Source organism: Lepisosteus platostomus, chromosome 9 (genome assembly GCF_059453375.1).
Source record: "Lepisosteus platostomus isolate fLepPlt1 chromosome 9, fLepPlt1.hap1, whole genome shotgun sequence".
NCBI classification, from domain to species: Eukaryota; Metazoa; Chordata; class Actinopteri; order Semionotiformes; family Lepisosteidae; genus Lepisosteus; species Lepisosteus platostomus.
The window spans coordinates 28,433,272-28,460,967 of NC_142619.1; the positions used below are offsets into that span (position 1 = coordinate 28,433,272).

General features: G+C 41.3%; 2 protein-coding genes across 8 annotated transcripts in view; both read right to left on the reverse strand.

Annotated features, from left to right (window-relative positions):
• Nucleotides 1–265: 265 nt before the first annotated feature.
• Nucleotides 266–6,723, reverse strand: yeats4 (YEATS domain containing 4). Its single transcript, XM_088644596.1, has 7 exons — nt 6,489–6,723; nt 5,979–6,098; nt 5,575–5,641; nt 4,734–4,828; nt 3,760–3,849; nt 3,363–3,450; nt 266–1,883 (listed from the first exon to the last, which is right to left on the reverse strand). Exons 1-7 carry the CDS (start codon nt 6,537–6,539, stop codon nt 1,714–1,716), a joined length of 681 nt encoding a protein of 226 aa, XP_088500722.1. The 5' UTR covers nt 6,540–6,723; the 3' UTR covers nt 266–1,713.
• A 4,434-nt stretch (nt 6,724–11,157) lies between these two features.
• cpsf6 (cleavage and polyadenylation specific factor 6) overlaps nt 11,158–27,696 on the reverse strand; it is a 31,182-nt gene continuing 14,643 nt past the window's right edge. For 3 of the 7 annotated variants that reach the window (XM_088644591.1, XM_088644592.1, XM_088644589.1), the window contains 6 exons: nt 25,339–25,852; nt 23,344–23,463; nt 22,879–22,994; nt 20,309–20,462; nt 19,675–19,869; nt 11,158–14,046 (listed from right to left, as the gene is read on the reverse strand). In XM_088644591.1, coding sequence (XP_088500717.1) covers nt 19,680–19,869; nt 20,309–20,462; nt 22,879–22,994; nt 23,344–23,463; nt 25,339–25,852 — 1,094 coding nt within the window. In that variant the 3' untranslated portion in view covers nt 11,158–14,046; nt 19,675–19,679. The remainder of the gene's footprint in view (nt 14,047–19,674; nt 19,870–20,308; nt 20,463–22,878; nt 22,995–23,343; nt 23,464–25,338; nt 25,853–27,696) is intronic. The other 4 variants (XM_088644595.1, XM_088644594.1, XM_088644590.1 and 1 more) reach the window with 3 other exon arrangements.

Sequence of the window (27,696 nt, forward strand, 5' to 3'; positions counted from 1 at the left end):
CTATAGTGATGCTCTGTAATTTTAGTAAAGGTGAACAGGGGAGCAGACATTCATAACTTGGCAAAACACTCTACCGGGGTATTTTAATGCCATCCCTTTTTCTAGGGCAGATATGGGCCACAAAGCATCACTGACCTCATGTTGTAACAGCACAGGTGGCAGAATCATGGACTAGCCCATTTTTATACGTTTCTTTCAATCAGGCACACCTGCAGGGCTCAAAGAAGCTGTAAAACTGCTGGAATGAGGCCAATAATCAGTTCAATTGGGTTCTTTAAAAGGGAACTGCAATGCTGTGTTTATATTAGAAAGAATCAACACTGATGAGTGTAGTTCAAAACAAAACTCAAAGTAAAATGTACACACAGTAACTTGTAAATTGGGGGTTTTACATCACAAAATACACAAAATTTCCAGGCATGAATAATAACATATTCTCCGATTCAAAAACGAGACAACCAAACTTCTATGAAGCGGCCTCATCACAATACATTTCAAAGAATCAGGCTTGTGAATACATCTCTTTTCATCCAACAGAAATACTGCTCTCGACTTCAAGACATACACGACTTAATTGTTAACTCTGCTTGCAGATCACGTTGCTTGATTTCTGCAGTAAAATGTCTGCAGCACAACCTGTACTTATTTTCTCATACATTACAATACTCATTACAGTGACTAGTGAGCAGGAAGGGCCGCTTCACATTGTAATTCGTGCGGACCAGTGGTCTCACCACCTGCGGGAGTGAGTTTGTGACATGGCAGCTTTCAGTTCATTCACAAAGTTCACAATTTTGTGCTTATAATTGTTTTGACAAATTTTGCATTAACGTCATTGAATTTAATAACTGGTCAGAGAAACGGGGATTGCAGTTCCCTTTGAAAAACAGAGTTTTAATGAAGATAGACGCTCTGCAAGACTACAGCTAAGAACCTCTGCTCAGACTGAAGACCTCAGTCAAGCACATGGAAAATAATCACCTCAAAGCCTGGAAGGTTTAATTTACCAACACTGAATATCCTATTGAAACTTCTACTGGAAAAAAAAAAAACTCAAATAAAAAAAGTTTGCAGTTTACAGGGATCTACAAGTCACTCCTTTTCCCAACTTGTGGTACTTGGTGCCTGATGTCTGAAAAATGAAGCGATAATTTTACTTCTGTGTCCAACTGTGGACAAGCACGGATACCATTCTACAACATTTTATCCCTTTGACTTTCTAGAAATTTAATACTCAAATCTGTTTAAAGCTATACCTTTTAAAAATATATAAAAATATCATACAGGGAAATTTATGTTTATCAAAAGCATTTTTGGGAGTTGTCAATCTTGCGTTTCACAATGACAAAGCTCCACAATCCCACCAAATAAATCAAATATATAAATGTTTTTACAAATAAAAATGACCATGAGGGAATAAAGTTGAGCCTTATTAAAAAAAAAAAAAGCCTTTTAAAACTTCACTCAAATGAGTGTTTCAAGACCACTTTGGCCTTTGGAATGGGAGAACATCTTCAAAGAGGTTAGAGAAGTTGGCCGTGTGCATGACAGGGGAGGAGTGGGAACTTGTTTAAGAACTCGGGGGAACAGGCTGTTCCCAAAGAGCTGAATGCAGAGGCGTGAAGTCTTCCCAGGAAGTTTCTACACAGACAGAGATGGAGACCACTCCAGGGTGGGTTTCACTTCAGTGCCGCTCCGCATGGGGACCTGCGCTCAGGTGTCTTTGACTTGGTCCTCCTCCTCCAGCTTGCGAATCTCGCTCTTCAAGAAGTTGATAGTCTCTCTGCTTGCTTTCAGCCTCTCCTTCAGCTCGGTGATCTCCACACTTGTCTTCTTTTTGGCTGCCTCCAGTTTCTCCTTGGTCTTCATCTCCAGCTCCGCAACTGAAAGACACAGTGGGATGCCAAGACACAACTCAGACCTCTCCACAAACACAAAAGTCACAGAACGTTAAGTCAGGATGAAGGGAAATCAAAAGGACTCGTTCCATTTTCTAGCAGAGACACTTGGCTCTCCAAATGCTTCTTCAATCTATCTTAGTCACAAGTCAGCACTAAGCCATGTGGTGGATAACTCATTTCTTGACCAGCTCACTTATATGCAGAGCATTTGGAGAAAACTATCACAATACGTATGCACATCTTTAGAAATTGCACCTGGATTTTGGATAATATAAGTTTTCATTAATGACTTTTTTTAACTGATCATGCATAGCTAAGATGCACCCAAGTTGCTTCTGCATTCAGCCTGTAAAATGTCAAGTCTGGTAATCATCAAGTAAGAAACAAAAAGAAACCAATATGTCTCAATTATCAACAGCATGTAGAGGCGGGACTAAGTCAACCCACTATTGCACTTTGTCTGATTTGTTCACAGGCAGTGATTTCTAACCTGTGACGAGGCATCACGGGTTACAGCCTGGGGACTCAAGACATCTGCCCACGATGCATGAGCAGGTTCAAGACTGATAGCCCGGGCAGGAGTGTGCAATCACCACCAAACTCTATTTGTAGGGAGTAGCAGGCTTACTCCAGAGCGCAACACTGATCAGGTCCTGGGACCTCACTAAGCTGTCCTTGCTGAGTGGGCTCATCCTGGTGTGTTGGCACTCCAGGAGGACAACACAGGTCCTCATGCTGCTTCTGTTACAGTGGTTTCGTGAAAGACAAGAATGTGAAGGCTATGCCATTGACGCTCTATGCCCCAGACTTGAGCCCCACTGATTGTCTGTGCCCCGAGCTGGAATTACAGAAATTAGAGAACAGACACAATTGTCCAGGTGCTACGAGAGTAATGGGACCAAATCCTGCAGGACAGCATGTGCGCCATGGTGTTAAGCATGCATCACAATCATAGCATGTATATGTAGCGGTGGCCACTAACGCTAATAGACACTTTTTTTTACCAGTAGCCCTCCTGTTGGACAACTGTGTTGACACGAATGATACACAGCTTGATGAATTTACCTAGGTCATGTCTGTTCAGTGCACCTGCTAAAATGCTGCTTAGTTGTACTTATATGTGATGTTTCTGTTGGTGCTTGGTAAAGCTAATAGGAAAGGAATTGCAGTTAAGCAGAATGGGAATGTTGAAAAAAAATCAGTGCAGGGCATGAGCTCAAGTCAAAGGGAAATTCATTGTCACCCTCATGACCCTTGGTCCTCTTCAAAACTGGCAGCCTGCAGCGTACCCTTAAAAATAAAGCTTGAGAAGTCTTCCAAAGAGGCCAGGATTGAGTTTCTTCAGTTTTTTTCAGGGAAGGAAAGAAAGAAAACCTGTCTTTTTCACTTACAGCCCATCATTTATGCGCACAGAGATGCGCCCTCATTTCTCACCCTCATGGACCCCACGCCCCAACTCACACTCAGTCTCGTGCTTGTAGGCTCCCAGAGTCAGCTGTCTTGAGGTTGTCAGTAGCTGCTGCATCATGGCTGTTGGATCCTGAAAGATCTGACACCCAGACACCGGTTTCAAGGTCAAGAACTGCTTCATAACTGTTCAGAGCACAACCAGACTCTTGAAAGTCACAACAGCATCAACGCCTATTCTGTTTGCCAAACTACAGGATTGTGGACAAGTGGAAAACAGTGCACTTTATACACAGAGCAGGGGAAGCCCACAATCGTGCTTTTCAAAACACACAGCTGCAGCGAACTATTTTGGAGATACGGACATCACCAACAATCTGGTTTGGATAAAAGAGCAATGAACAGAAATGTATTTCAGCGTCACTACAAGGAAAGCAGACGTCAGTCTTACCATTTCATCGTAGAACTCCGAAACCACAGTCTTCTTCGGCATAGCACTTGAGTCAGACTGGAAGAGCTTCAGTAAGTGATAGAGGGTGACCTGGGCGAATAGAGCACAACAGTTACTTTCATGTGTATAAAGCAAGCTGTACAGCTGTAAACCTAAGCAACGTGGGTCTTCATACAGGTAAACTCCTTTATAATTTATTCTTAATGCTGAATGCCCTCTTTCACAAATATCTTTAGAAATCTACCCAAAAAATGTATTAAATGTATTAAAATTATCATTATGAAATTTATTAATCTCCATAGTTTCAAGCTCCCCACGGGCACTCCCCACAGTTTTTCAAAAGTACACCCCAGCATTCTGTCATGTATACAATCATCCTGAACACATAATACTTAATGCAGAACTGAGCTGCAGGGATGGGAAGGCACCCCATATATGATCAGGGTCTTGGACAGAGGTCTGCACAGAAACACAAAACATCCCAAACGCCCATGAACTTAGGCAACAACTGCTGAAGAAATTTCAAAATGAACCATGCAGTTTAAAGAAAGACACTGCAGTCACGCAATACAAAAAGAGCTTCACTTGTTTGTGTTTTCACTTTGTGATTTATTCGTCCACCTGAAACAATTCCAGAAAACTGTTCTGTTAGCGCAGAAGGGAATCAGATGACAGCCTCACAGCACCCTAAAAACTTCCAACAGCTACAATGAGTTATGTCCCCACCTCATTTTCTCCCACCAACAATACACTTCTGCCACTCATACACTGTCATAAACTCCTGCTGTCATATTCTGCTTCTCTCCTGCACTTCTGCCATGTTTGAGATTTAATTTCGACTGATACTATTACTGACCCACAGTGTGCTTTTATTCTCCATTAGTATAGTGACTGCTAATTTGATAAAATACCAAACTTCAGACACGGTGCACTATTAAAAAAAAACGGAAGTAAAATCCCCTGTTCTGACTCACCGGCCTCTCATTGGGATCGATGAAAAATATCTTTATAATGATTTCAAATTCACCCCAGCCAGTCTCTGTGATTTCATATGGTGGTTTGGTGACAACTGTAATGAGAATTTAGCAACAGAAACAAAATTCAGTATCTGTACTACCGCAATCACTGCACAGGAGATGTACTGTAGATATCACTTTATTTTTATACTATAACCAATCATCCCCAGCATAAAACATTTTTCTTTTATTAGTGAGGCCATATTTTTTCAGCAAGATCACATTTTAAAAATGCATATTCAGGGAAACAAAAAAATATGTAAGGAATTGTGCTTTTTTAAACATCGAGCTGACATTTGGAGTGCAGATTTCCATGCATCATTAAGATTTCAGAGGGTAAGCAAATGGAATTCATTACTCATTTCACTACAATTAAGTTTGACATTTCAGTTGAAACTCTTTAGAAAATGGACTTAAAAGACATTAGTTGCCTTAAAGGTCAATATCCTTTCACATGTTCCAAAGTTATCTTTGAAAAAACATTTAATCTGCTACAGCCAGGAACTTGAGTTGCTCTGAGGTCTGACAACAACATCATGCCAGAAGCATCAGCAACAATTAAAAAAAAAATCTAGTTTATCTAATTTGTCGTCATGTCTGTGGGAACATTAAGACACTTTTGATGCACATTGCACTGGCAGGCCAGACTCACAACTATCTTGTGATGTGCAATACAGGCTATACACGGTACTTCTTGACAATTGGGCAAAAGGGGTGTCAGGGCACTTAACACTTCCAATGAAACTGCTCATTTGCTAGCACACAGCAGTGCCAAACCAGGATGCAATTCTGACGGTACCTCTTAGTGGGTTTCCATAACTCTCATGCAGCTTGAATTGGATCTTCTTTACATAAGCAGACATATCCTGCAATCAAAACCAAAAGCATGTCTCAGAACCCCAGCAGTATTTAATTCTTAGATTTCACATCTTTGGCTCATAGATTAGTAAGGCAGCCCTCGTAGGGCAACAGAATAGCAAGACATGACATGAGCAACAAGTCTGGTCTTGCTGCAGCCTTGGCTTCTCAAAGGACCAACAAATAAGTGCACAAAACACAGCAGTTTCTTTATAAAACAAATATTTTTTTATGACAAATGACAGAATGCAAGAGGACATTTCACTTGAAGAAATCTAGCTGTAATTTCACGCAGTCCTGCTTGGACTTAACTATTTTAATTCAATGACACTTTCAATGCCTTACCTCATTCCTGTAAGGCTTCACGTACACCGTCCACTGGTGAGTATGTCCATCTTCTTCTCGTTTCTTTCCAAAATACCGAGCCACGTTCCCATAAACTATCGGTTTAACGATTGTTACTCCCTATAAAATAAGACAGAATGACGGTAGGAAACACGGAATAAAGATTTTAAGTGTTTTTATAACACACAGTTCGGTTCACAGGAATGAAAGGCGTTAAACCAACCTACCTTAATGTGATTAGTTATTTTGATCTACCGTGCGTTTAATCGTAACTCGCTGCTCATAAACTGTTCTGCGTATGGAGCGCTGTGGAGCCAGATCCCTGATCGTGTTTTATCCTAGTTTTCCATGTCTATGAACATTAAGGTTTAACAGAGGGAAGCAGCTTTCCCGCACAGATTCAACAACTGCTATCAAGAAAACGACACGATTGGCATTAATTAGCTCATCCTCCGTTACTCCCAAACCCAAACGTCATTGTACTACAGGAAGGACACAGCATCGTCTTACCTTTACCCGCCCTCCGGAATCTGGACCAAATTCAGCCATCCTCTTAAACATAGTATTATAAAAAATAATATTGTTTTAGAGGGCGTCTACCTCCTTATAAACAGCCCTTTGGAGTGGTGGCTGAGGTCTGCTTCAACACACTGCGTTAGAAAGCGTGCCATGAAACCCCCCACATAGGGCCATCCACCATTACCAAAAATCGACAACAATAGTCCGTAAAGTCCTCCTTATAAGTAATCCGGTACGTCAAGGGCAATGAAAAAAAGGTTCCGCTACTTTTGTTCCCCTCGTTTCTTTCACCGGGTAAACGTCATTGTCCCTTGCTGTTCAGTAATCTGAGAGAGATTAAATTTTGGCTCACGAAAGAATCCTGTAAAAGCCATTCAGTTCATTACGTATTTTTTGTTTACACATGTAATTTCTTGTTAATTCGCTGTAGTCTTTTTTAAAAACTAAACCTTCCTATTGTATCGTTTAAAAAACGACTATGGAAGATATAGCACATAATAGTAATATAAAAAGATATTAACTTTTATTACAGTAATAAAAAGCTACATAGTACGTTTATTAGATTTGTCAATTTTAATACGTGTCAGCAGATTTACCGCATTTTAGCATGTAGTTCCCAACCCTGGTCTTGGCGGAACACTATGTGCATTCCAGCACAGCTCTGCAGCCCCTGTGATAACTGGTGACTTAGGTCTTAAATTATCTCGAGTCATTTAGACTTTATCTCTCTGCAACTTGCTTGCTGGTATTTCTGACTGGACTGGACAGTTCCAATTAGCTGATCAATGTATGGAGGTAGCAAGAACACTGGATCAGACAGCACCATAATGAGCTTCTATTCCTTCTGCCGAGGCCCAGTTACAATTCACTGAACCTGAATGTAGGCAGTTCGGCAAGTCAGAAACTGTTAGTGTAGGTACCAATGACAAATCCTATTGGGCCTTTTTAAGAGCTGAATGAAATACTGACTAAAGTACTTGACTGGAGCAAAACCAGAAGACAGTGTTTTTCCAGGACCAGGGTTTTGTACTACTCCAGAGAAAAACAGGATGCAGCTGGCATTTGGCAGTAGGTGGCAGTCTTGCCACTGAACCACAATTCATTCCAAACCAATCTCACAGCACAGCACTACAACTGGGCTTTAGAAGTTAAATTCCTTTGGGTAAGACCCAGTTCACAGCTGCTTGCTTCTTAAGGATTCCACAATACTTTCTGAACAAGGCATAATTAGGACCTCTCCCAAATTTTCCCCTTAATTCAGCCAGTACAATAATCCCACAGCTGTCCCATTCATTTACTGTGCAGTGGGGCTATTGGGGCCAAGCCACTGCTACATGCTACCCAGATGGGTGCTGTACTTCAGTAGTGGAAGAAGTGAGTAAATCCTATATGGTGAGTGCCAAAAGAAACATACTCATACTCCTTTATCCTATTTTTAAATGTAAAAAGTATATGGATTTTTAATATTAAATATTTTAGTATTACTGTTAATTGATAATCTATGACAGATACTCAGGTGACTGCGTTACATAAGCACCGTCACCTCAGTAGTTCCATCATAGTTGAGGGGGCGATTTGACCCGTTGAATGTCAAGCCTGATGAAAATGGAGAATGATACACGATGGGACTGACTTGCCCTGCTTCGGAAGAGCACACCTCTGTGCCATCAGGATGTTGGAACAATACCTGAGCCGGATGGAATCTGGAGCTCCCTCAATCAGTGGTGGGCACCCGGTAAGATGTTGGTGAGGTGCAGGGCTACAAAACAAACAGAACTAAACAGGAAGCCCAATGGTGGACGGGGCAGGAGTGTCTACTCACTACAGAACGCGGTTATCCTTATTTGGGCTCATTTGGATGCGACATTACAGTAGGACAATGCAAGTTCTCATGCGGACAGCTATGCTAGAGGTGGCCTAGGCGTATGGTAGCTACATTTCAGCCCTGCTGAAGACATGTGGGATAATCAGGTACATTTATTTTGAGCTTAGTGCCCAGTGAACTCTCTCCAGGCTCTTTTGAGAATAGCACAGAATTCTACAATACAGAACCCTCCACCTAGTGCAAAGCAACCGTAACTACTATTTCCAGCAATGGCCATGGAAATCATGTACCAGTGACTTTCACAATACACCTGTCTGCAACTCCTTCCCAACCAACGCAATCGTAGGGACAAAAAGGGCAAACTTTCCTACGGGGTACAGTGGTTACTCACTGGTTAAAACCACAAATCTGATGGTAGTATTGACAAGCTAAATGTAACTGATGACAAATAGCATGAAAGTTATATTATGCTATGGACCACTTGCTCTCTACATAAAGTAGACTGGAAATCCTTCCAAAACTGGAGTTGTTCAAATCCAGCAATTTTCCATGACTTCCTTCTATAGGAGTCATCATCCATAGTCTCTGCTGCTTCTGTTCTAACCGAACTCTTATTTCAATCCTAAATTTAACCAACAGCAAAGTAAAACCCTTCTGAGCCAGCTCCACAAAAGATAAATTATGGACCTATAAATGTTCCAAAGTAACTTGGAAAACTCAAATCGTGTAGAAGCAGTCAAATTGGACAAGGAGTTCAATTAAGCAACCAGAAGCCTAGCTGGAATAGAGATCCAGGAAGCTTTTGTTTGTAAAACATTTGTCCATGTATTGATTGTGCTCAAATTCCAAGGTTCGCGTTTAAGAATCTGACTGCAATCTCCATTATTGCAAGGATTATAGAAGACTACAGCCATGTTGTGCAAAACCAAAGATTAACCAGCTTTTTATGGAATACTTTATACTTACAACGGCACAAAGGAGAGGTCTGATCTTCCTTAAAAAACGACCAAATGAGGATGGACACAATAAAGAGGCCAAATCCTTTTAAAATGTTTTTATTTTGGGAAAACAAAATACAAAACCCACAAAATGAGATCTTCATATCAGTATTTTCTGCAGCTTGGCCTTGAACTCCTGGAAGAACAACTTCCCTTTTAAAAACTCCTACTTCCTACTGTGGTGGATGTGGGACAGAATAACAGTTCCCTTACCACTTACATGAGAATTTACTAAATTGCAGCAGATAAGAGAATCGAGCACAAGCTCATTCTCATACTAAAACTCTTTAGTTGTAAAATCCACAAAATTGCAGGTAAAGCTCTTTAAATAAGGGGGGGGGGGAATCCCCACATCTTACTGGATTTAAAAACCACTGCCTACGTAAGGATTCGTAGAAAAATAGTCTTCAGGCTACCTGGCTTGTATATTCATGAAAAAAATGATTGTACTAAACTAAAGGATGTCATATTTCATATGAGGTACAGTATGCATTCTAGTCCCGCAATTATTTTCCGGTTGGCACGGGTAGCAATGGGAAATGCACAGACCACTAATACAGTGACCAAACCATGAGATCACCAGCTACACCGCCACATTCCTGAAGGGTTAAAAGACTAAATCATTTAAAACACCAGATTCCATTGCCTCTTGCAAACCCCACAGGCACTCTTTATGGCCGGCAAAGTTCGGCAGTTTCTGTCCACCTATAAACACATTGGCATGGCAGTTTCAATTTTACCACTCATCTCCAAGAAGGATTCCTACTTACCTTTACTGAGAAGTCACACAATTGTTAAAAATCAACTTGGAAAAAGTTAGCAGCAATAAGTAAAAAACGAAAGTCAAAGGAAGCAGGTAGGTGTTACTGAACAGCACAAACATTTTAAGATAGTTTGTCATTTACACAGTTCTGTCTGGGTTCAGTCAGCACCCAGATAGCAATTTATCGTTTATAAAACTGCTTGTGCGTCAAGAACTGATCAGTGATATCCGTGTTTAACATTCACTTCACCAAAGCTAACTGGAAAAAAATTATAATTGGAGCAATTTTTACCAAATACCATACTGTGAAACAGGTTCTAAATTTCCAACTGGGAAAGTTTAATGAAATTAGATGAAGCCTATAACCACCCACATGAACAAAATTGCTTGGGACTACATTCTGCTGGCCTGATTGTTAATAGCTCAGCAATATTAAAATGTATTAAATTCACTGCTTGATGGAGTACAGGCAGACAGTTGTATCTGTTGAAAGATTTATAATTAGTATGAGATATCCACTCTAAAAGCAGGCTTAATCTCTTTGGCAGAAAGTAAACTCCCAACATATTATAAAACAGGAGCATGAAATGGAAGTTTAAAAACATTTCATCCATTACAAAGATCAGTGCCACTGTTTTCTTTTTAATTTACGGACCAATCACAAAAATACCAACCATTCAATTCTACAACTTACCTGTAAGCCTGTTTTCACATTACTGAACATAACACTTCAGAAATAACTTAGAAATTGGGGGGGGAAAAAAGGAAAGACAATACTCCAAAATGTTTACCCTGTATACTCCAAGTTTAAACCAGCTAACTAAAGCTTTAATATAAACAGAATTAATCATAAATGCATATTTGCATAATATGAGAAAGTTCCAGCTTCGTCTCGGATAAAAGTTTTAAAATGTTTTAAATAAGTTACAAAATAGGTTTTAAGCAGAGTGCTGTAACCCCATTTTTATGAAACAGCTATTCTCCATAGAGCTGATACTAATCTATGGCCGAGTGGGCAGAGCACTGTCACAGGTAAAAAAGAAGGGGGGAAAAAACAAGCCATGGCCATGAGGGTTAAATGTATTCTTGAAGTCAGCAAAATCTACTTTATTGAAGACACTCAAACAGGACAGTGCATCTGTAAAAACCTTCCCCCTTAATAGAATACATATTACAGTGGTTACTTGTAGAACCCATTTGCCATCACACTAAAAAGCATGATTGAACAACCTAATATCTGAAAACAGACTTCCCGTTGCAAACTGGAATTAAATATCAACCCCCTTTTAAAAATATATATATTTGGAGATACCGGAATGCATCTCTTAATGTTAAGTATGTGTACAATGTAAAGGACATGACAAAGAATGCAGACTTAACAGGAATGTAAGTTTTCAGTTTGTTCTAGCAGAAACACCACAATGTTTATCCACATTTCTTTTTGTCTTCTTGATTTCTTTCTTGGCGGGACTGAGGTTTAAGACTTTGGTATAACAAATTACTTCTCTACATTAAACCACACAGGCAAGAGCCGGACAACTACTTAAGTTCAACAAGGTCATTGTGAAATAAAAGCCCTGTGCAAAAACAATGCTGTGAAAAGGGTTTACTTTTTAAACTTGAATGTTACGGGCTAGTTAAAATGATGGAAAGATGCCGCGACAAGATGTTTTCTTTGACTTGCAGAACATGTTGTATTCACATGTCCTGAGCAGTCTATAGTACTGAAGCAACAGGAAGGGGAAAGTGAGGTGTTCTGTCATCACCTGCAGGCAGAGAATGGGGGAAGCACACAGGTGCACATTTCTACAGTAACTGCACAACTCTGATGCTTAAGGACCATAACCCCTATCTGCTTCATGAGAACAGATGAAACTTTGTGAGAAGAACCCAAACAAGGACCTTTTTTTATTTCCCCAAGCACTAAACCAGCTCAAAGGACACAAGCAGAACAGGCAGCCCTCAAGTGCTAGGGCTGTGTACTCCTGCTCTTCTTCCTGACCAACTGAAATACTCAAGTCCTTCAGCCACATTTTCAGCTAAACTGGGTCCCTGTTTAGCTCTGTACTGCAATGCTTATGTGGTCCTGCCTACACATTTTCCCCATATATTTCAGTTAAAATCCCAAACTGTTTTGGCATTGCACTTTCATAGAGACATTCACACCCAAAAGGGAGAACAAGAAAATGGACCAATTATGGCATCGTATCTACAGGAAAAAACAAATCAGGATCTGGCAGAAACGTCACATCATAAAATCTGAACAATCAAGTAAAAAACAAAACCAGTGCTTCAGATCTATACAGTATAAACTTTTGATATTAAAAACGCTGTTAACACTTTCTTTCCCAAATGTACTTGAAGTACAAAGTTAGAAATTGAGAGAAGTTAAAAAATGTTGATGGCAAAAAGCCAATTTTGAAAATACACCAGCAGGAAATTGCACATGGGAGGAATCAGTCGAGATGCACACCATCATCCAGCTTACTGAATTTCCTCTGTCATAAAGCACACAATACAATCGAATGAACAAGAGCAGTCACCATCTAAATATTACTTTTGGTGTGTGCACTGAATCCACAGGTTTTGTGGCACCATCTTCAAAGAGCTCTGGGTTCTAGAGACTTGTAGAGCAGCATACACAGAATTTGTTACATGAGGCTCATTTTTAACAGGGATACTGTGTAGCAGGAAACGCAATGCTTTGCACATTTAAAAAAAACATATCCCTGGTAAAATGCATGATGGCTTTTCATGTGTGAACTTTAAAACACAAAATCCCTAAATAAAAGGATACCACTGGCATTTCAAAAATTATTAAAAAATACGTATATAAGACATTTTTATGACTGGCTTCAGATTTGTAATATGGTCTGTGTTAAAATAATGCATATATTACAAGAAACACAATAAGCAAAAAAGTCTTCACTTTAGAAATCACTTCACATGATACATTAAAAAGAATGACAATTAATTGATGGCCTTGTTTATGTAAATAAGTTTAATCTAAACATTAACCCCTTTTAAATGCAGGTCTGCTACTGAGTGTTTAACACGAATAAAAGCACCTGAATAAAATGTTCCTTCAAAGAGGTCAGTTACTAACAAATCAAAATCTCAAGGGTTATACAAGGGTTTGTATAAAATCCAATTCTAATATGAGAAGACATTTAAACAATTCTATTTGGATACGAATATTAGATTTAGACCCATCATATTCAGCTGACTTGAGCTTTTGTGTCTATATGTATACATTCTTTATAGATTACGGAAAAACTGCAAGCTGAGACAGGAGTGTGCCTTAAAAGGAGAACATGCCATGAAGAAACAAGGGCTCTGAACACAGACCATATCTTGCAATTCATAGGTGAAGCCATTTATGAATAGGATCATTCAATGTGAAAATCTTCAGAACACATACACATTTAATATAAATGAACAAAACTGTTGAGGAATGCAAAGAAAATGTGCAGCATCTGAACAAGTATCAGCGGCAGTAAACATTTTATTACAACACTAACTCTAAATCTAATAATCAAAGCTGTGACATTTACAGACATTATCTGAACATGGAACATTCTGCAACACAGGAAGAGAGATAAAAACAAGGTCTAATGACACTTCGGTTGTTGTTGTTGTTTTTTTACAAGATCCGATTTCAAAATAGCATTTTTTCGGGGGAAGGGAAGGGGTGGAGGAACAGGCATGTTTTTTTGTTTTGTTTTGCAAAGCAGTAACTTGAAATCACACAGGTTATCAAATAAAACATTTAAGCAACATAAAAAAATAAAAAATAGAGCCGTCGGTTACCATGAACGTAGGTTTGCTTTACTCTACTGTTGCTGTGCCTTACACGTCCTTGAAGACTGAAATCCAATGCTTTCGTGTGGAGACAAACGGGCTAGGACAGTCTTTTCCTGAAGGCCTCCGTCTTGACTTGCAGTCCCATTCCTCTTCCTTCAGCTGTAATGTGTCAAAACGAATGTTGTAGGTTTTTTTTTTGTTCATCCCGTTAGTGTACACAATTTCGCTAACTACACAACACTGAACATGCACCTCTACAGTAAACCTTTCAAACACAGCTCTGCTAAGGCACTCTTACACAGCCCAGTTCAAGGACAAAGCCAGAGCAGCACCAGGCAGATGAAGAAACAGCCCTGGGGTTTATAAAGGTGTCTAATTTGAACAACATGTCATAACACTCCTCTCATCTGGGCACCACTGAGCGATGGTGGTGAACAAATTTTAAAAAAATCCACACTGAGGGGTCGTTACAGTTGCCAAGCTAAGTCAATGTAGGCAATGGAAAAAAAAACACAACATATAGCATCAATCTGATGGGATTTCTGGAATGGCCAATTTAATACATTCACAAAGATCTTAATGTTGAGATGAGCATCGCAAAGATTTATGAACATGTTTAAGAGGAATGCACTTCTCCATTCCCTGTTACAGAACGGATGTGGTCATTATATTAAGGTAGCTTTCAAAGCCCTTGTGTGAATAAAAATAAAATTACACAAGGCTTTGGAAGACCAGACAGAAGAAACCGAAGGGGCTACTGGCAAAAACGCCAATGGCGCTTGTGAGAGGAGTGAAATATTTTAGACAATGACAAGTGGGATTGGGAGAAAGGAGCTGCAACATATACGCCCTGCCTGCTGCTAGTTTTTGCACCATGTAAATAAGTATGCAACATAGGACTGAGAACAGAAATGCTAACAGATAAAAGTTTTGAAGTTGGGCATGCAGTCACTTATTAAAACAAACCTCAGCAGATACAATGAGTTCCCACAGCGTTCAAGAGCTTTAAACCACATGAAAAAAAGTCCCAAGGAGACCATACAACATTATAGTTCTGATTTAGTGAAAGCACTTCTCAGACTTTTTCATATTCTGAAAACGTGCATCAAATTGCACTCTTTTCAAACAAGAACAGAGGAGAGGAGCTACAATCATTTCCTGACTTGTCCCACCAGGTAAAAGATGAACAAAAAAACTTTTCTCCTCCAGGCAGGAAAGGGCAAACTGATAAATTATGGCGTGCCAGCAGGCTAGCGCAGTGCTACAAAGCCAGGCTCAGGAGCACAGAACTAGCTCAGCAAACTGAAAGCCACTGGGAGTCGTGCCTGGGAACACGGTGACTTCAGAGAACCAGGCACCCTGAGAGGGAATGAGGGAGGCTCACAGTAGACACGAACAGAGCGATTTACCTGTTGCAAAGCCAGGAAATGTGTAGATACATGACTTTTTTTCAAGTGCTCTGTGCCAGTATGAAGAAAAGCAGCCTCTCCTCAACTAAGGCAGCTGCAGATTTGTATTTTAGTTTTACACCCCCCTATTATAAGCAGAAGTCATTTAGCTACCGCCCCAGTCATTTTAGTCCACTGCAAATTTACATAGTTTTATTTCCAAACTCGCTTGCTAGTCTATACTGGCTGAAACACTTCAAGAACGTTTCATTCTGTGTGACTAGCACTCATTACATCGCTCAAATACCACATTGAATGCGTTGTGAGTTTAACTGCAATGGATAGACTAAGTGGAACAAGCAAAGTGGCAGTGTAAATCACATGTGCATATATTAAGAGATTTGCATGAGAGAAGAAAAATGTTAAATATTTGAAAAGGTGTGTCAGCACTGCATTCTCGATACCTGCAAACATTGGTACCTAAAGACAAATCAAAAAATGATTTCTTCTGTGCAACCCTTCAATATAAAAACATGCCTGGAAAGCTAAATGAATAGGTTAAACATTAAGTTTGAACATGACGACCAACGTCTAGGTTAAAATAATTATACTTCCTTGGTTGCCATTGTAATAAACCAGTAAGGACTGGTGGTGAATTACGAGACAGGGGAGAGGGAAAGCACAGGTCTGTGGTGAAGAAACCACGCAACAACTTGGCGTTAGTTCTAAACGTTTTAGATTTTTTAAAAGAAACATCACCAGCTCAGAAATACTAATTGGAATTTTTGCACAATCCAGCACCCAGGATGTGGGACTGGACAGACAGTGGTTTCTCCAAACTCCTTTCCATAAAGCTGAAAATGTTTGGAATGAAAAAAAATTTGGACCTAGTGACTCGGCGGATGGATTTCTCTCCTTCACAGTTGCGGGTCTCAGGAGCTCTTTCATCATTAAGTCAAAAGCAGGAAATCTGGGGCCTATGTTCAGTCCTACACACGTGGGACTGGGAGTGCGACCTCACTGAGGCTGCCGAACAGAGCAGATGGGGTTCTAGGAACAGTGTGGTGTAGGTTTCCTCTCTGGCCATCAACAGCAGCAGTGTAGACAAGGTTTTCCCGAGAGGTTCCCTGCACACAGTGGCGAGACCAAACACAGAAGCCTAGCACCCACCTTCTTAACTGAAACAAGAAGACTTGAGTGGTTTCTTCACGGCAAACCTGTACAAAACGTACTTCAAAGAAAAACAACGAGATAGGGCTGCACCCAAAAAATGCCTTAATAATGCCAATGAAATCATGGTAGCAGAAACTGTCGCCTTCCAAGCTAAAAATCTGCTGTTCTACAGAATATTTCACAACCCTGGCCTCTTGTTACAACATGCCCTAGTCCACTGACAGGCCGCGCCTGCAGACTAGCTTGACATTGAAACAATTTTCAAACCGCAAACCGCATCTCAAACTGATGCATGTATACCGTCAAGGATACTAAATCACGGACTTATGGCGTTTATTTTTTGGCATTATTGCCCACAGCTTTAGCGAGACAAACTAGATAACACAGGACCTTCAGTTAACTTCGATAAAGCAGTTGGACCGTTAATTTGGAGTTGAACCTTTTCTGTACATACACAAATTAATATTCAAGTACTTCCAAACAATAAATGCATGTTTCATTCTACTTTAGTTACAAAAGTTAAAAACGTCCTTCCATGTGACAGGCTAAATGCAAAAGGCCTGCTTTTAACACAATACAAAACTTATGCATCCATTTTAGACAGCTCGATTAAAATCTTTTCAAGCACAAGCAGGTGACTGTTCTATAAAGTCACACAATGTGCATCTGCAACAGCATTGTATATTCACAATATTTGACTTCACAAGCTGCTGGTTTTGCAGCAAATTTCAAATTTAAATTCATACTGATTTTTCACCCAGTATTTCCTTGGGGAAATTCCTTTTGAAAGTGTCTGGGACCAATCATTGCATGTAATAAATTAACTTACATTCTAAATAAATGTATATTTATACAATAATAAACCAAACAAATCTTACATCTGTCTTACAAAATATGTAGTTTTACAACTTGAAAAAAAGTTATGATCTCATTTAAAATTACACAAAGTAGGATACTGCTGGGTTACAGGACATCCAAGAACACAGGGTTTCCCGCAATCTGCATCTTTATAATAGAAATGTAAGCAGATTTGCTTTTTAATGCAAACCTTTAAACTCTAGAACTATACACATAAGAAAGTTCAAAATTATCTTAAAACTGTGCATTCTTTTCACATCAATCTAGATATCACTTTTGACTGAGCTGGCAGTGTGAAAACCTACCATTGTTAAATTGTCCAGGCTCATTCAGTGTTAACTGCTATACTTCCAGTACTAACTGGCTCCAAAGCCTGGAATGACTTTTTTCAGTACTGAATTTGCCATCATGACTTCAGTGATCTGATGAAATTCTTACATGGTGGTCATCAGCAGCTAATAGGTTTGAACAGTTAACACAGAATGACCTTAATATTTATTAAAACACTCCATGCTGGAACTTAACATTGCAGAAAAGAAAATGCACCTAAGTACATTGTCAAAGAATGTACACAACTATCACCTGAGACTTACATTAGTTCCCTCTTATGTAAAATTACCACATTTAACCTTAGACATTTTACGTGGTCAATAATGTCTTCAAATTTTAGAATGTGAAAATGACTTGAATACTGAACGTCTAAGTTTTCAATATCCCACAACAATGCCATTTTAATATTTTAGCTGAAAAAAAGCTCTCACGTAGAGGGTCATCTAGGCTCTTTATAAGTAACAGTATGAGAAGCGAGTGAGACAAAGCAAATACACAATTCACACACACCTTAAGTTTTGTTTTCAGGCCCCATAGAGGGCAATTCTTAAAGAGGTAGAATACCAAGGGGTGTTAATCCAGTCATATAAAGCTTAAACAGAGCAAAGAAAAATAAACAAAAATCAAAATGCACAACTAGAGCCAACAGCAGTGTTAAGCATGAATTGTGAGTTGTAAAGAAGACTCAACAGCTGATTCTCTAGAATACAGTTTGGCAGCAGTTGACCCCATTACTACAGACCGGAAAACTACCGATAAGATTTTACAAGCATGTAAAAAATGTCAATGGCAACAAAATAAGTGTGAGGCACCAAGAAAAAAAATCATTAAGAGACTCGGATGGTTTTTGAGAACAAGCCTGCATGGCTTGTGGACTATAACAACTCAAAAGCCAGATTAATGGGAAGAAACTTTGTTGTAACTGTATTAACAGCCCTGGAGATTTCTTTGGTCTTCGACAGAAAAGAGAATCACATGCACTGCATTTGCTCAATAGGATTACACTTTTAACAGGCGTCAGCACCACAGTAGTGCAACAGGGAAAGAAGTTTCCAGGGCTGTGTTCAAACAATTAAAAATATTATATATTATTGTTGCACACAACACTGATGAACTTCCAAGTATTGTAAGGCACAAAATAAAAAAAAAAAACACAACAGTAAATGGAGATACTTTTGGTAAGACAAAAGTACCAAACAGTTAAATGTATTTGTAGCCTCTGGGTATACTCTCTAAAGAGGTTAATTCTAACATCTTCCACTAGAGATTTCAAATTTGAAAAAAAATAAGCAGGTACAGGACTGCTGTTGGGATACAGAGTGAATGCCACACCTCCAGCTACCTTTAAGGTCACTTCGGTATTTGTTGGCAATAAAACAGACAGCTCTCACACTGGGCATGATGTGTTCTTACAAACCCGCATCTCCTTTCAAATTGACAAAAGCAGAAGACAGTTTTGTGGACAAGGAAATGTAGGCACACAGGGTATACTGACAATTACAATTTTCTTTCATTTATCAAGGGATTATACAAGCCTACTCAGAATCTCTGTGATTAGGACCTTAAACCTATATACTTATGTTTGCGTGTAAAATAAGCAAAAACATAAAAATGGAAGAAATACATTCTTACAGCAACTTGATAGCCCTGATCAAAATCTCTTTTGCTTACCGATTTAAAACATGTTTCTTTGTAAAATAAGTTAAAACGTAAAAATACAAGAAATTTAGTCACAGACGATGACTCAACAGGAAGCAACAAAGCACAGTTAATGCTCTGAAGCATGCAAATAAATACAAAAGTTAAATTACACAAGGGTAATAAAATAACACCGTGGCGGTACTAGCGGTTCCATCATTTTTCCAGCAGGTGACTGCTGTATCCTCCATACGAACGCATACGTACCCGTCGATACCTACCCAGCACCGGCTCAGACGGTCTCCCACAGGGGCCGCTCCTACAACTCTGCCCTTTCTCCTAGAGGACGGAAGAGGTCAGCGCGCTCAGAGGAAGACACGACCACGGCCAACATACACACCTTCCCTAGCGGTGGCGGTACTCCCTCTCTCGGTCCCTCTCCCGGTCCCTATCCCGCTCGCGGTCGCGGTGCCTCTCGCGCTCCCGGCTGCGCTCCCGGTAGTAGTCGTCGTGGCGATCGCGGCTGCGGGACTTGTGCCGGCGGCTCTTTTCCCTGGAGCGGCTGTGATCCCTCTCTCTCGACCTCTCCCGTCTTCTGAAAGGAACACCACAACTCGCGTATCCTGGAAGCGTCTCTCTCTCTCTCCCACCCCCCAAAACCAGCTCCGGAACTCAGCCGCCAGCGTTATTTTCAGCATTCAGTCCAATCCGCTGGGACTGTTTACAGATTGACCAATGTGAGTGCCTTGGCATCTTTCTGGGAAAGACGGAACTACTATAGAACTTTAAACACTTCACACGCAGGTCAATGTATCAGTTCACACCAAAATCAATTTTTATTCTTTGTTTATTCTATAGTGACTTCACACAGTGGTCTACAAGCATTTCACCTGCCTCTGAGCTGTCCTAGTATGTCCCAGAAGGAAGGGGGAATTTTCTATAACTCCACAGTTCTCACAGGCATGAGCAGGCTAGCCATATTCATAGATTAACTCATAACAGCACTGAGAGGAAGGCGAGCGAATAAGTTTTACCTGGATCCAGAGCCGTAAGACTTGGACTCGATGCCGTGCAGACAGTCCTGTAAAGAACTGATGAGCACCTTACAGCGGTCATCTGCAGACACCTTGGACTGCTTTATCAGAGAGATGGCAGTGACCAGGGTCTCGATTGCACTACCGTAGTCAGCTGAAAGGAAAAATAGACAGCAGAACGTGAATGCAGTTGATAGCCAAAACGTTAATGTTTTTCAAAAACACCAACACTGCTTCTCAGTAATGGACGATCTCTCTTTTCAGCAGTTCCTCACAATGTTACACAGCAGTCTTCTCGCTACTGCTCACAACTTGGTTCATCCTGTTACTGTTACCGGTTTCAGCCATGGATTTTATTAAACTAACATTCTCAGAGCACTTACTACTTTTAACCACATTTGTCAACACCCTGTGCTTTAGTGCTCGTCTGGAATTCTGAAAATAAAGAAAGGTCTGTTCTACTTTTGAGTGCGCTTATTTTTCCAAACTTGTGGTTTTTCCAGGACACTTGGAGAACTGGGGCAGTCCGCGTGTACACACGGCGTTTGCATGTTTGGAACCCTAAAACTATTTTCGGTATAAAAATGCAGTCGCCAAACAGCAAGTAATGATTAAAGGCCCATTCAGATTGGAATCGCCAATTGTCCTGGTGCACTGTAATATCTTCAACCCTATCAGGGAGAATCAGGAAACACAGACTACAGGCCAAGTGACTGATCACCTAGGCCAGTGGTTCTCAAACTGTGGTACGCGTACCGGCAGTGGTACGTGGCGTGCCACCAGGTGGTACGCCAAATGACCCTGGAATTGTGTTGTGCGCGCTGAAAAAATCGGGACGGGTTTTCATATTTTGTATTTTTATACGTGTCGAAGACGCAGCCTACGTACTACGATACAGTGCGCGCTAATACTTCAGTGGACACAAGTGATACTCTGTAATTCTATACCACTCTATAGGAATTCTATACCACTCTGCGTGCTATGGACGCAAGTGACCAATTGTATTTAAAAAAAGCTACTGTATCTCCAGCAAATAGGGAGAAAGGAGAATGTGCGAACAATGCCAACGTTGCAAACACAGGAATGCATAGAAATGCGTGCAACGAACGCTGGTAATCTTGTGAGCACAGGAAAGCGTGAAAAATAACAGAAAAATATTTAAGAACTGTTCTAAGTTAATTTGAGAAAAATACACCGAGCGTCTTTGTGTTTCTCTCCCATGCGCATGAAATAAATACTTAAAATAAACACTGAAATAAAAACGGAAACGTGGAAAAATGCAAGCTTGCGGATTGCTAAAGCAGGTAAGCCCCACAATATTATGTGTGGAGAAAAAGCTGCTGAACAGCTCGACCTGCTGCCCCCCCCCGAAAGACACAGTCATTCATAGAATTATTGAAATGAAGGATTATATCAAAAGTACGCCGACAGCGTGCGTTAAGATGAGCAGATGTTTTTCACTGCAATTAGATGAGTCTGTAGTCGATTTGGCCAATTTGCTCGCTTACGTTAGATACGTTTAAGGGTACGTCCCGTGAGGACTTTCTGTTCTGTAAGCCGCTACCAACAGGAACTACAGGAGAGCACGTATTTCAGCTTCTGAATGAATTTATCGGAGAGAATGGCATCGACTGGATAAAATGTGTCTGAGTTTGTTCAGACGGTGCTAGAGCAATGACAAGCCGACACAGGGGTGTAGTTGCACGAATTAGAGAGGTTGCTCCAGAAATTAATGGTTTCATTGCAACATCCACCGCGAGACCTTTGCCGTCAAGAAAATGCCTGACGATTTAAAATCTGTTAGACTGTTGTGAATTGTATCAAGGCTCGAAAAATTAATTCACATCTGCTTTGCTCGACTAAACAGGCTCACCCCTCTCACTGAAATGGTGCTTTTTTTTATGTGTTGTTTTTTTTTCTGTAAAACACTTTGAGAAGCCACATTTTAATATATCAAACAAAGTTTATTATTATAATATTTATTATATGTATGTGTGAGTGTGTGTGCACATGCGCTCATGTTGGTCATTGATAATTTCCGGGGTTCCTATGAGATAGTGACTTTTAGGTGGTACTTGGATGCTTTGGTTGGATTACGGTGGGTACTTGGTCCAAAAAGTTTGAGAACCACTGACCTAGGCAATATCGGTGTTTGAAAAGTTACAGCTTTGGCCCACGGGATATTTGAGCAATACACCTTGGAGAAAATACAGTGCTCCAGCTTTCCAGTTTATTCTGCAAATGAACAAATGGATAAACTACCCACGGTCGTCCTTTTAAAAAGACTGAGCATTCTGCTTCAGAACAGCTCACAAAACGGCTGATCGATCTCCAAGGGAGACTGGCTCCTCCAACCCCCACTCTAACCAAGATATTCGTCTGCCGACACGCTACAGGCTCAAGCGCGGACTGATAGCGGCACAGCCCCTCTCCGACCCTGCCAGCGCCCAGGAAGACACGGAAGGCCCGTCACGTCTCCGGGAGCCGCCGCCGCCGCCACCGCCCCCCTGGAGCACTCACCCTGGGGACCCCCAGGCCTTTACATTGAGAAACTCCGGGGAGGGACTGACCTGCACTGGCGTCCGACACCGCCCTGGAGATGGCGCTGCTGGAGATCGCCCGGTTTCGGTTCATGATCTCTTCAAACTCGGCCTCGTTCAGGGGCGTCCTGGCAGCGTCCATTTCCCTGGAAGAGCAGGAAAACAAGGCAGTGAGAATCGGCACAGGCTGCCGCTCGGGGGGTGGGATCTAGCACTTCAGGATAAAAAGATTCAAGGCAACAAGAGCAAGAAGGTAAGAATTGAGAGAGAGAACTTGTTGAAATGACAGGAGATTCTGTTAAGACACAAACTCCTTGAAAACTTAAAACATCGAGGCACAAATGGGTCACGTCTACCATTTAATACTGTACTTAAAAATCCTGTTTATTCACTTTTTCAAACAAGCAAAACAACAAAAAAAAAGCAGCATACACTCAGAAAAGCCATGTCACAGCTTACGAATGTTCCTGTTCTTTGCCACCAGTATTTACTAACCCTGAATCACTTGAATCGCGCAAGTGCTGGTCGCCATTTTTCAGATTGACCACCCCCTCGTTTATCCACGGGTCTCGGGGTCCTAGGTCGTACCCGCAGATTAGCGAGGGTCGCGGATTACTGAAATTAGCCAGAAGGGTACATTCAGGGTTACTAAGAATGACTACTCTAGAAAATAAATATTAAAAAAACAAACATCTCAATGCATTCTCAAAACCAAAAAGAAAATATTAGCTTTTTAAAACCAGCACACAGCACACTGCTTACAGCACATGGCGCACAGAAGCTGGTTAATGTGTTTTTGCATGGCCAGGCCTTTCAACAATTTTCTGGCTTCTTAGCTTTGCAATAAGAGATGCATGAAAAATAACATCCACATAAAAATAAAATAAAATCTTGCTAATTGTGCCCAAACAGATCCCGGCTGGATAAGACAGTCCAGTCAATTCAAAATCAAACCAGATGAACAGATCCAATAACATCTCCCGGGCGTGCGCATTCTCATGTTCTGATCACTAAACACCTCAAGTCCTTCATCTTCAGAGAGAATTTCTCAGAGGAGCGTGATGAAGGATGACCTACCTCCATTCCTACGACAGCACTGCAATTACCCTATCTTCAAAAGCAAAATGTACCCTGCAGTTTTAGGAGGAACATAAACGACCAAAATTATGTAACCTGAAAGCCAAGTATAACCTACACCCTTTTAACTGGCTTATGAAGAACCATGATGAAATGCTGGCTCTTAAAAGGTTAACAGTACAGCACTTTACTAGAAGCGGTTTTTCTTACATTAGAAAAAACACGATACGAAGTAGAGGAATCTCCAAATAATTCACACCACTCAAACTCAAGATGGTGACCTTCAAAAGAGTGCTGCACATAATTGTTTAAGAAACATCAAATGTGAAGGAAAAGTGAAAAGTCAATGCACTGAAATAAAAAAAAAAATTCCACGACAGTTTGCCCCCAACAAGGCAAGAGACTTTCTGGTTTAACCGAGATATTTCTCCATTCAACTAGGTACAATAATTTATGTCTGATGCTTGAGAAATAAACTAGGACAATAAACACTGAAGAGATCATTTTGCCATGTGCAACTTACAGAGAACTATTTTACAGTGAAAGCTGAAACATCACTGTCTTGGCTTTGCCTCTTCAACTTTGAAGTTAAAAAGCCACAACAGTTTAGAGACATAATAGAGATCTTGCCATTTGCAGTAGAAAAATAGTTTTAAAAACAACTGCTTGGGCTGTTGTATTGGAGACGGCACCCTGGAACACTCATTTAGAGCCGGTCTCTCTAAATTCACAATCCAGCTTTCACCCATTTAACCCCTTTAAACTCTTAGAGAAAGACATCAGCTTTCAATCTAGTATACAGCTACAGTCAACGGTGGGATCTAAGCTGCTATGAAACAAGTAAACTTTTTGAGAAACAAAGGCTTCAAGGATTAAATAGCTCTTCACTGATAACGGTACAGCTAATCAGCAACTTGAACTGACAACGTGCCACAAATGCACAGAAGTAAATCTTTCAACTAAACTAGTACATGCATATACATATCGAACTGATATACGGCTTAGAACACATGTACAAATTTACATTTAGCAGAATTATTCAGGTTACAACACCGGAAGCAATTTTAATTAGTTGCTCTGTTTCAGATTTCCCCCAGAAACGCCAAGCTTTTTAACCTCCGGTTTAAACTGTTGCTTTTTGGGACAAAAAAAAATTGGGCCCATTAAACAAGGCAGTTACAGGGCAAACAAGTACTTCGAGGAACACAAATGGAGAAGGGAGGTAAAACGACCTGCAATCACAACACTCTGCCTGGAGAGCAGGTTCCGGAAGGACAAGAGAAAGGACAGCACAGGGGTGGAAAGGAGAAACTGAAGAGGCAGAGGCAGTGGTTTTAGCTGCTGTTCCTGCTGCCAGTGGTGTGCAGGTACATCTTTCAAAGACAGAAGCCAAAGAACAGCGTCCCAAGTTACCTGCCAGCAGGACCATAGTCCCCTCTGTCGTACGGAGGCGGGCGGCCGTAGGGGTCTGAAGGAGGAGGGCCGCGGCTGTCGGACGAGGGCATGCTGCTGTTCCCGGGAGGAGGGAAGAACGCGGGGTTCACGTGGGGGGCTGGCGGGGGCGCTCCAGGAGGGGGCCCGGGCAGGTGCGGCGGGGGGGCCAGGGTGATGGGGGGCCCGATCGGTCCCGGGGGGCGGGGAGGGAAGGGCCCTGGAGGCGGGGGTGGGCCCTGCTGCGGGGGCGGAGGCCCGGGCGGGGGCCCGTAGCCCGGGACTGGCGGGGGCGGGCCGGGCGGGAGGGGGCCCATGGGGGGCTGGCCGAAGGGCTGGCCGGGGAACATGACGGGGGGCGGCGGCGGGCGGTCACCCCGGTTGGGAGGCCCCGAGAGCGGAGGGGGCAGAGCCTGCCCGGGGGGGGGAGGCCCCGGAGGGCCAGGGGGGCCGGGGGGGCCAGGCGGCGGGCGTGGTGGTCCTCCTTGCAAGCCTCCTGGAAGAGAGAAGGGGGGGGGGGGGGAAACAAAACAAAAAATGTGACTACACAGCTGCCAGAAACACCAGCCGCAGAAGTTCAACCGAATAAAATCCTGCCCTCAGCTCCAACTCTTGGAAAGTGCTTTGAAATTTTGTGGACAAAGAAAAAAAAACTCTTTTTGCTGACCATGCTGGCCAGACAGTTCCCATAGGGCACCCAAAAGGAAACCTGTAGTCAGGAAGACTCCCAACTGTCCTTCGACTAACTGTGCTCTGAAGAGAGAGCAAACAGAACTCGGCGTTAAGAATAATAAACCCAAAGAATGCAAAGGAATGGAAGGAAAAACAACAGGAAGAAAGAGCTTTTCTCAGGTGCTTCTTCAAATTTTTAACACAAATTGCTTCCCAGAAAAATGTGCATTCTGCAGGGGATGGGAAAAAAAAATAAACCACCACCCCCTGTTCTGAATTTAAATTCAAAATAGGAATAGACAAGTTGACAAGCCATCAGTATATAGGATGTAGTCAGCCAGGGGGGATAAAACAGTCCAAGCGGATGAAACAGTTCAGCTGCCATATCCATTATCCAGAGAGCAAAGGAAATCAGAGTTTTGGTCAAAATTCATCTGCAGAGACCTAGACCATCTAGTCACCCAGACTATATATTTTTTCCCCCAAAAAAATTCAGCATCTTCATGCGATGTCTGTAAGTTAAATATCCACACACCAGGAGTTCAGTCGTACGAACAGGGTGTGGTCATGCCATTTTGAAAGCCAGAGTCCAAGGAGTGGGGGGGAAGAGACAAAAAGCTATAAAAATATTCTTGCATTTGTACAGAACTTTGCATCCCAAAATGAGGAGAAAATGTAGAGAGGCCGGATTGTATCATCCAAACATGGAACTGAGCCACGATTAACTGGGGTTAACGTCTCAAACAAAGGCAGGTGCACAGTGACCCCCCGTTGCCAGAGGGGCACTGGTTTGGAAAAGCTGGTTTTAAGAGCAGAGCGCCTCCTGCTGGTCCACCAGCAGCCGGACTTTCCTTTGGAGGACTCCCAACTCGGCAATGACCAGCCCCAACCACGCTTACCTTCCACAATACGACAAGATCAGGCTACAAACAGGTGATGTGGAAATCAAAGATCCTGAACACAGTACTGCTTTTGATGGATGACATATTCACATGAAACTATCATAATAAAACATTCTAGTAAATTCAATCATCAGAGGTCACAGTTATATCCCTTTCATGTAAAAGATTAGCTTGTCAAAGCAGGGTTGTCAACTGCATGAAAGGGACAAACTCATGTAGCACCTCTCTTTAACAGACTTCAGATTTAACTGACAAAATCTACAAAGTTTGTTTAATCAAATACTAGACCCTTTCCACTATAATGAACAAGTAAAGGGCAATTTTTACAGGGTTAGGCAAATTGCTTCCGAGGGGTGTTTGCATTTTGTATGCTTTAGCACATTTTTAAAAAACGTTTTAAAAAATACACTAAAATTATGCATTGAAATGAAGAGCATATTTTATGACAGCAGACACTGGAACCAATTTTCATTGTGTTAATTGCAATTGTTAAACAAATAAGTTGAAAGATCCAGAAATAAATAAAGGTGTATTTTCTTTCTCATATAATAGTGTTTATGAGCTGGAAAAACATTTAACCCCAAGACTTCATACCAAACAGTGACCTTGGGAGTACTTTAGTTGATAAGCACACGACACTTTTCAAAGCAAATTGCTTTCATCATTGCACAGTTTGCAGAGCACCTTTTCATAACGAGCACTAGAAAGCATTAGATAAGACTCTGGCCATACGAGTGGTGTGAAACGTCAAGGAAACAAAAGTCAT